Below are 10771 nucleotides of genomic sequence, written 5' to 3'. Positions count from 1 at the left end.
CCTGTATATAGATATATATAGATAGAGATATATATATAGATAGAGATATATATATAGATAGAGATATATATATAGATAGAGATATATATATAGATAGAGATATATATATAGATAGAGATATATATATAGATAGAGATATATATATAGATAGAGATATATATATAGATAGAGATATATATATAGATAGAGATATATATATAGATAGAGATATATATATAGATATATATATAGATATATATATAGATATATATATAGATATATATATAGATATATATATAGATATATATATAGATATATATATAGATATATATATAGATATATATATAGATATATATATAGATATATATATAGATATATATATAGATATATATATATAGATATATATATATAGATATATATATAGATATATATATATAGATATATATATATAGATATATATATAGATATATATATAGATATATATATAGATATATATATAGATATAGATATATATATATATATATAGATATATATATATATATACACACACACACACAAATAAATTCGAAATCTGGCACTCTACCTTAAGTGATTATCCTCAAAAAATGCCTTGGTGCTGCAGAGCGTAGGTATGCAGAGAACAATGATTCAGAGCACTCCAAAGGACTTGTTTGAAAAAAGGCTTTATCTGTGTGAGAAGATCGACGTTTCGACCCGCAGGTCTTTATCAAGATGACAACAAATTTAAAATAGTGTCTTTATATAACCAAAATAATTAACAGGAAATTACTTACCCCAGTGTGACCGTGATGCCCCGCCACCATGTGTAACCGCTTGTGTAGTGATTGACATAGCATGCGTCGCAAAGTGATGACGTCACTCGTGTGTATCCAATGAGGATTAGGAATGGGCGTCATGTATCTATGGCAACAGCCGTTGCGTGCGCATGCGTGACAGTATAAAATGCGAAAATGTTTAAAACCAAGGAAGACGATCTGGCAACTATAAATAAATGAAAAGTGTGTATAGAATCGTATACCAGCCTGGATTTGTTCCCCAGATAAATGTCTAATGTGTTAGCGTGCATAATGCGCCATAAATAAAGGTTGTAGAGGAGCGTCTTGTAGTCATGGAGACGTCCTCACCATGCGCATGCGTAAAGAGATGTATAGCTCTAAGAGGGACCTAGAGGTATATAATGTGTGTAAGAGATATATAAGCAGTGTATTATGCTGCGTGAAACATGGATGCATATGGAATGGGTGATGAATCTAGTGGATTGACAAATATGGCATGGTGAAGATATGTGGATATAACGAGGAGAGAGATAAAGAAAGAAAGGAGGAGGAGTGTGGGATCCTGACAGTGTGCAGAATGGACAGTGTAAACGTGAGAAACGGACAACCTAAACTATATGTGATAGTGACACTACATATAATGACGCCAAATCATGTGTGGACACAGTGGGGGAAAGGGCAAGCGAAGAGAAAGCCTAGGTAGAGGATGATGGTGTGTGAACAAAGTGGTGGGTGGGTGTGAATATGTACAAAGTGTGGAGGTCCCGAGAAATCAGATGGGGAACAGGTATATACATGCAACGTATAACATACAGGTGCAGGCAATGGTAAATATATATACATATGTACAAGAATTATATATAAAGGGCCAGCGAAACCAGATATGGGAATAATGTATAAAGATAGCATATATCATATGGATATAGACATTGAATTGATGTCTGACTATGTATATCATAAGGGTGAGCATAAGAATGACGAGCTAATGGATAATTATATTTTCTAAGACTAGATAAGCGAGACAGCATTTAGCGATTGTCCAAGAAAGAGTGGAAGGATATATATTCGTTGAGGCCTCTAGGGTGCACTGTGTCGAGCGTCTTTATCCAGTACGTTTCTCGTTGGAGCAGACTTTTAGAGCGATCACCGCCTCTGGACAGTGGGGGGATATGGTCGATGGCGATGAACTTCAAAGTCGGGAGTCGATGGTTAGCTTCTAAAAAATGTTTAGCCACCGGTTTCTCCGTTTTGCCGTCCCTAAAGGCGGTCATAATGCCTGAGCGGTGTCCCCGCATTCTGTCTCGTAGTGTGAGGTCTGTCTTCCCCACATAGTAGAGACCACAGGGGCATGAGATAAGGTAGACCACGTGATCCCTGAGGCAAGTGATGTGGTGTCTGATGAGATATCGTTTTCCCGAGTGTGGATGGGCGAATGATGGACCTGTGAGCATGTGTCCGCATGTAACACAATTAGTGCATTTGAAGCACCCCATTTTCGTGTATCCTTTTTTGGTCTCGTATTGGTTGGTATAGTCGCTTTTTACCAAGATGTCCCTCAGGTTGCGGTTCCGTCTGAAAGCAATCCGGGGAGGATGAGAGAATGTAGGGTGCAGTGTAGGGTCTGCGGCCAATAGGTCCCATCTGTTTCGAATCACCTTCGCGATTCGATCGCTTGCTGTATGATACAAGAATGGTAGTGTGATGGTTGCTGGATTTTGTGGAGATGTGGAGGTTTTAGGCAGAGATTGATGAAAGATCTCAGTGGCTCTCTGTAGTGATCGTTTGAGTGTGTGGGGCGAGTATCCCCTCTGTAAAAAAGATTGCTGCATGGTATCCATCTGGTCTTTGATGTTGTCTGGATCTGAATTGTTCCGTAGTACCCTAAGGAACTGGGAGATCAGGAGAGATCTTTTAAGCGCACCTGGATGGAAGCTGGTGGCGTGTAGCACTGTATTACGATCGGACGTCTTTTTGTATAAGGTGTATCCGATGGAGTTCTGTGTTCGGTATAGCTCTACATCAAGAAATTGTATCCTGTTAGTGTCACTGCAGTGACTCAGACGTACGGGAGAGTCTATATTGTTTAGATCCTGGATCATCCCGTCAAACGATACAGGGGAGCCTGACCACAATATCAGAATGTCGTCCACATATCTAAAATAAGATATGATGTTGGACTGGTAGTTTGATAAAATATGTTCTTGCTCATAAGCATACATATAGCTATTGGCGTAGTTGGGCGCTATGGCCGATCCCATGGCTGTGCCTGTTTGTTGAACATAAAAGTGCTTCTCAAAACGAAAATAATTGTTAGTCAGAGTAAATTCTAGACATTCCAAGAGATACTCGATGGGGGGTCCCTGATATTGATCTGAATGGATCAAAATTTGTCTCATAGCCTCTAACCCCTCAGGATGGGGTATTATGGTGTAGAGGTTTTTAACGTCTACAGTAGCGAGGGTGATGGGTCCTTCCGGAAGAGAGATTTGTCCGAGGTGGGTGAGGAGATCTTGTGTGTTCTTAAGGCATGTTGGTATGAGTAAGGAGGGTGTTTTGCAGTGGTGGTCAATGAACTTCGCCAGTGGTTCTAATATGCCCCGTCTGGCGGACACAATGGGTCGTCCGGGAGGGTTGTTGAGGTCTTTGTGGACCTTGGGCAAGGTGTATAACACTGGAATGTTGGGATGTGGATCTATATATATATCACAATACAGTTAGAACGAAATAACATTTTTTATTTCATTTTTTAATGTATTTACATATTTAATTTTTTATTATATATATATATATATATATATATATATATATATATATATATATATATATATATATATATATATATATATATATATAACAATAATTATATATATATATATTTAATCAGTATCAGTCTACGTGTAATTTGAGAGATAGAGATAGGATCCTGATGAAAGTCCTGCTGTAGGACTGAAACGTCGATCACCTTTGGTTGTTGCAGAATAAAGCTAAGTTTATTTTCACCTATATGAAGTCCTTGGAGTGCTTTTCAAAACTACTATATGTATTATTGATGCCGACAAGCACCGGGCCACATAACTGACTACACTGGAGTGCAAGCTTTTGGACATTGAGAGATAGAGAGATAGATATATATATATATATATATTTTAGTAAAATACACCTATACAGTGTACGTATACACACATACACACACACACACACACACATTTTTACACTTAAAATTTATTTTATTTTCAGCCAGCAGGAGGACCACCTGTCATTACAGTTAGTCCCCTTGCTGGCAATACAGAAGCCAGCTATCCCTGCCATGTGATTGTGAGGTCCTCGCAAGGACCTCACTCTCACATGGCCGGGGGGACCGGAGGAGGAAGATCTGCCACGGGGGGCTCCCTGGGAGTCCCCCCCAACCGCGATCGCCGGCGTGGGACCGCCGGCGAACGGGTAAGTAAGGAAAGACCGGAGGGCGTACTATTACGCCCGGCGGCGTTTAGAGCCGCCTATAATAGGACGTAATAGTACGCCCTCCGGTCTTAAGGGGTTAAAGGGACACTCCAGGCACCCAGACCACTTCTGCCCATTGGAGTAGTCTGGGTGCCAACTCCCATCACCCTTAACCCTGCAAGTGTAATTATTGCAGTTTTTATAATAAGGTTAAAGTGCAATTACTTATTTGAACCGGTCACTCATGGGCACGGCCATCTTGATCCGGCAGGGTCCCTTTGGTGCCACGTCACTGGTGTATTGTTGTGCATGGGCAAGATTACAACAAGCATTGACATCTATGAAGGATCCCACGAACCTGTGGATCTTCCAGCGGTCGGGGCTGGTGACAGCTGTCGGGATTGACTGAGACTCCACCCTGACTGTAAGAATGTCAGGCAAAGGAAAAATACAGAGACAAAGAAAGTAGTCCTTACTTGGTCTCTGTATAGGTCTTAATGGAGTCTGAAATTCAGGGAAATTCCAACAGTCAAAATTAGTATTTCATAGTGAGTATCTTTGAAAAGTACTCATTTTTCAGGAGGGGATGACCGTGCTGCTTCTTCCACTTCTCAGTCAAATCTTCAGCAGAGTCTCTATGCCAATGTTTTGACTGACGAAGAGCAGATAAGACCTCCCCCATAGGAGGTATTTCTGCTCTCCCAAGCATAGCAACCACAGCAGCGCATTGGATGCTGTTGCTTTGGAAACTTCCTAGCTGGCCCTGCTAGCGCTGGTAAGGGTGTAGGAACCCCGGTCCAATGCAGGCAGCAAAGGCAAAGTGCAGGCAGCAGGGCAAATCGAAAAGGATTGCAGGGGAAGCAGAGAATGGACAGGAGTTTGGTACTGAAAAGTAACACCCATGAAGCTAAAGAAATTGCCGTGCTTGGAAAGAGGTATGGTGAATAAATCTCCTATTGAAAGTGAGGGGGAAGCTATTGTCCATGGGCAACGGGTGGGGGCTAAATGTAAAAATACCCCAAGCCCCTAGGTCCCCAAGCCCCTAGTCACCCTACCACCCATTAAAAATTAAAGGATCACTACAGTGTCAGGAAAACAAACTTGTTTTCCTAACACTATAGCATCCTTAGGACCCCCCACAGGCCCCCTCCCGTGGTGCTGAAAGAGTTAAAACCCCTTCAGTTACATTAATCCGGCACCGGGCTCCCTTGGCACTGTTGACCTCATCTCCCTCGCCGTCAGCTCCCGAGTGGAGCGGAATGCGTGGCAAGATCTGCACGCATTCAAACAGTCCACTAAATACCATTTGATGTCTAAAAGGCCAAATAAAAGTTCATAATACTCAAACTTATAAAATAAAAAAAACCTGAGCACAAAAAAACCCCAAGAAACCCCCCCCCCCCCCCCCCCAAAAAAAAAGAATCCATCTTCATCCACGCAGACTGAGCTCCGCAGGGCAGGGAAGGCTTATAAAGCCTTCCCACACCCTGCAATTTGACTCAGAGCACTCTGATAGGTAAATAGTGAGCCTTACAGGTAACCAATCGGGTAAAGCTCACTATTTACCTATCAGTGCACTCTTATTGGTTGGCTAGTAGTCCGTGCTATTCAATAGATGTCCCACCATGGGGACATTTGTTAGAGGGGAGGAGAGCTTTATTCTTACATCAGTGAGCAGCCACTGTGAGCTGCTCACTGTTTAGTAGGCATGCCCATACTCGCAGTATAGCAAGTAGCAGCATTCGGGAGATTTCAATCTCTCTTATGCTATTATAGGGGTCATATTGACCCCCATAGAGTGAGAGAGGACAAGGGGGGCTTAGGAAGTGGCTAAGAGCACAGCTCCCTGCCGCTTTTATTTTTACATATTATAAGGAGGGAGCTGAGAGTCCATATATCCCTCCTTGTAATAAAACTGAACAATTGAACACAGATATTCGGGGTTTGTTTGTTCGATCATCTGACATTTCTATTTATTCCTTCGTCTTTCTGACGAATGACTAGACGCAATTCCCATCCGAAGTTCGGACATAGCGCATGCCCAAGTGTTTAACTAGGCATGCGTGGAAATTTCACATCCCTATTTAGTGTGGGCAGATGACGTGTCCCACAGGGACTTCATCTGCCCATACAAAGATGCCAGCGCCCAGGACCCAGGTCCGGGCACAAAATAAAGATTAAAAAGTAGGTAATATGGGGGGCAATTAGATGTAGTGGAGTCGGGTTAAAACAAAAAACAAAAACTGGATTCGGCCATGATAGTGCCGCTTTAACTTTAGCAATTAGACACTTCTTGAAATGATGTGAGCTACCTAGATGAGAAATACATACTTGGGGTTAAAATAAGAGGGGGGGGGGGGGGGGGGGGAGGAATCTCACATGGTTATCATCTTTTTGTTTCCATTGAATCACATGAATGATGCATTGAAAAATTGAATAAACTCCATTCTAAGTCCTACAAGTAACTAGTCATAAAAATTAAGATAAGGAAACTTAACAAAAAAATATGTAAAAACAAGACTTTACCAAATCTGTAGATTCATCTTCTTCCACTTCAGCCTCATCCTCCTCATCCTCAACTACAGAGTCATCAATAGCTTCTTCATCCTCTGTAGCATCCTGTGCAGCAACTAAAGGACCTGTACACAGGCATAAAAAAAAGACAAAAATGAATTAGAAGGAGACATTTTCACAAATAGCAGAGTAGGGCACATTCTACATTCAGAATGTTCACAATACAATCTGAACTATTAATAGAACATTCTTCTGTTTTCTTTGGAGATTGTTGAATATACATCTGTATCACAACAAATCTTTATATATCTGTTCCTTGCTGGTTTTAGATTTAGCCATCTCCCCTTATAAAACAGTTTTATAGTATATAAGCACCCAGACAACTTAATTTAATTAAGTCCATGTTTTCTTAACCCTGCATGAGGGTGTTAGGCATGTTGAAAAATCCTATTGAAAATAATTTATTCAATGCTTTCTTATTAGGAAGAACTAGTGTGCATGTAGCAGTTGCCACGAATGTGCATTAGGATCCTGGAATGCATGGACATTGACAGAGGAGTCCTATCCAGTGCTGAGGAAGTTTGTCACTGGGATCATGTAAGTGTTAAACCCTTTACATGGCTGCTGGGAAGTGAGGGGGGGGGGGGTCACTTTGGCTTGTATTAAAGCAAAATTAAGCAATAAGATATATTGCTTTTACTGCTTACTGTCTCTTAGAAGTCAAAGATGGGACTACACTTGCAAATGCAGATTTTATCTGGCATAAATAACCCCGATTAAGAGATGTGTTTGCCTACAGAGAAACATGCTGCAGTAAAAATTAAACATTAATAAACCTAGCCACATAAAATCTACTAGAGTACATGAAACAAAGAAAAAAAAAAAGGCTATATTAAGCTTGATCTCCATGTCAGCTTTATAGGTATGTCAAAAACCAAACGATTTTCTAAAGGAAATCATATTTGAAAGTACAGAAAAATGAAGGCATAGCAGCTACATAACTCAAAGAAAATATAAAGTCCATTTAAACAGGCCCATACATCTTATTTCAGTTGTACCTCTATCAAAACGCTTACATGCAGAGAAGAATAAATCTGCTTAAACATGAACTCTAATAGCCCCACCAAAATAGACCAAAATCACCATGATAATCAATGTTTCACATAAACTTCGCATTCACCAATTTTACCTCGATGTGTATACAAAAAAATAATCCTTACTTTGTTTAACGTGAAAAGGTCAAGCAGTAGCTCTGAAAACATTGTTTCTAAAAAAAAATATCTAAATAAATGTTTAAAAGTGAGTGTGTGCCTCTCCATACATTGGTAGTAGGGGATACAGTCTGCTAGGAGGAGCCAGGGAATGAATGGACAGCAGGCGCAGAGTGACACGTCAGCCAGACATACAGCGCATACTATACACATAGTACACACACAGTGTGCAGATTATACACACACGTTACACATACACAGTGCATAGTACACACAGTGTGCAGATTATACACACACAGTGCATAGTATATATACACACACACAATGCACAGAGACACAATTTCCCGTGTGAGCAGACAGCCGGGTATCCAGCACGGTTAGGAGCAGCATTTAGCTCTCCTGCTCCTCAGGACTATGACTCCCATGGTGCCCAGCGTGCTAGCCATCTGGGCTGCGGACTGTTAGTACATAGCGTGTGGTCTCTCTCGGTCGGTCGGTCAGTCCGTGTGGTCTCGGTCGGTCAGTCAGTCGGTCAGTGTGGTCTCTCTCGGTCGGTGGGTCAGTGTGGTCTCTCTCTCGGTCAGTCAGTCAGTCAGTCAGTCGGTGTGGTCTCACTCTCTCGGTCGGTCAGTCAGCCACTGTGGTTTCTCTCAGTCAGTCAGTCAGTGTGGTCTCACACTCTCTCACTCTGGCTGTCTGTCTCTGAGCCGCTCTCACACTCTGTCTCACTCTCTCGGTCAGTCAGTCAGTCAGTGAGTGAGTCAGTGTGGTCCCCTGAGCCGCTCTCACCCGCGCCGTTTCCGAGCAGTGTGACCGGGAAGGCCAGCAGGAATAGCAGTAGCAGGCCGCGGAGGGAGGTCATGCTGGGTCCGATCCGTCGAGCTGTGTAGGAGAAGGAGGGGGTTGGCGGCCGCTTTCACCGCCTCTCAGACTGCTATCTAGGCCCCGCACGCAATGGCTGCACGATACGTATACTGCGGGGTGGGCGGGGCCGTCTCGTGATAGACTGACAGCAGAGGAAGTGGAATGGCTGCTTCCGGTGTGTGGGGAAGCGGACGTGGCCGCACTGAATGGCTGCCAGGGCCCTGGTCACCACAGCGGGGGAAGAGGCGGGGCCTGTAGCTGCGCGTGAAACGGCCGTGGCTGTAATACCTAGAACCCGCCACCAGGAGTGCTAACGTTCCGATGTGACGTCACTCGAATAATTCTACTTACCAGGGGAGGGATTTATTGTTTTTACTGGTAAGGGAATTGGATAGAACACCGGCACGCCGGCATTCTGTGTTCCATAGCAATGCCTTCCTCAAGTATGTTATCTGGTCTGAGCCATTCTGTCCCCTCACACCTCGGCAATTAGCTAGCGTCCTCCTACCTAGGGATCAGCCTGGCTGAAGGGGCTGCTTGGCGAGGTTCGGTAACTAGTGTTCCAGTTACTCTGCGCTGTGCAAACAGGGGATTCCGAGATCAGACTTTCTCACAACTGCTTTTGCTGTCCATCCCAAACAAACTAGTTTGAAGCCCTTTCCAGTTTTGCAACAAACTAGGGGGTCCTTCTTGATCCCAGAATAGCAGTCACATCTCTCCTTGGATCAAGAAGCTATTACCCCACAAATTAAAATTTTGTAGTCCACCTCTGCACGTTTTCTGGATCCATAATATCCTTCTTTAGAACAGGTGCCCCAAACTGCACAGCATATACAAGGTGTGGTCTTACCATAAGGAGGCAAAATTATATTTTCATCCTGAGAATTAATGCCCCTTTTTGTAGATCACAATACCTCAGTGGCCGTAGCAACTGCTGAGTGACATTACACTTTGTTGCCTAGTTTGTTGTCGATAACGATTCCCAAATCCTTCTCGTGTGTTGTTATTCCTAATTCAGTACCATTAGGGTACAAATCGCTAATGCATTCTTTGCTCGGATTTTTCTACGTTAAAAGTTTAATCTGCCATTTTAGTGCCCCCATCTATCTAAATCCTCTGCATTGAAAAAATATTCTGCTCACATTGTATTACTTTGCAGAGTTTTGTGTAATTTGCAAACACTAAAACATGACTTTCAATGCCTATTTCAAGATCATTTATAAATATTTTAAATATAAGCTGTAATAGAACAGAACCCTGAGGGACACCAATTACCATGTTTGTCCAGCTTGAAAATTTACCATTTATGACAACTCTCTGTACTCTCTTTAAGTCAATGTTCTACCAAAGAACAAGATTTTTAATCTAAACCATTAGTTCCCAACCTATCCTCATGATAGGTATAGTATCTCTATTAGAATTAATGAGGAAACTACATAAATCTTTAATTGTTGCTGGGCCATGAGCACTGGTTTGAGTACCACTGATCTAGACCAATTTATTTTAGTTTGAACTCTAACATTTTGTGAGGAAACTTATCAAACACCGTGGCAAAATTAAAAGGAGATCATATCCATTGCAACACCCTGGTCTATACTTTTACTTATGTAGAATTGAATTAAGTTAGTTTGTCATGACCTATCTTTCATAAAACAATGCTGATTTTTGCCAATAACAATTTAGGGTTAACATAAGGGTAAAACTAAGTTAATTCAATTATTTTTCTAACCCTAACAGAAATACTAAATTTAACCCTAGACATTAGTGTTACTTTTTCTAAGGTGTTACTCATGCTACGTTGGAGTTTAACTGATTAACGCCATCAGGGCGTTCCATGCTGCCCTGAACAAAGCTGCTTAACCCCTTAAGGATACATGACATGTGTGACATGTCATGATTCCCTTTTATTCCAGAAGTTTGGTCCTTAAGGAGTTAAACGCTGTTTGGGTGGCATGGAATGCCTTA

The 10771-nt window shown here is 41.8% G+C and overlaps 1 protein-coding gene across 2 annotated transcripts in view; it reads right to left on the bottom strand.

Moving 5' to 3' along the window:
- SSR1 (signal sequence receptor subunit 1) overlaps positions 1–8998 on the bottom strand; it is a 21162-nt gene extending 12164 nt beyond the window's left edge. The window contains exons 1-2 of one of the 2 annotated variants that reach the window (XM_063451755.1): positions 8732–8998; positions 6744–6856 (exon numbers count right to left, since the gene is read on the bottom strand). In XM_063451755.1, coding sequence (XP_063307825.1) covers positions 6744–6856; positions 8732–8804 — 186 coding nt within the window. In that variant the 5' untranslated portion in view covers positions 8805–8998. The remainder of the gene's footprint in view (positions 1–6743; positions 6857–8731) is intronic. The other variant, XM_063451756.1, reaches the window with a different exon arrangement.
- Between the last annotated feature and the right edge of the window lie 1773 nt (positions 8999–10771).

This window comes from Pelobates fuscus, chromosome 4, assembly GCF_036172605.1.
Source record: "Pelobates fuscus isolate aPelFus1 chromosome 4, aPelFus1.pri, whole genome shotgun sequence".
In the NCBI taxonomy this organism is placed as follows: Eukaryota; Metazoa; Chordata; class Amphibia; order Anura; family Pelobatidae; genus Pelobates; species Pelobates fuscus.
The sequence above is the reverse complement of the archived record's forward strand: the minus strand, read 5'-3'. Positions and strand labels throughout refer to the sequence as shown.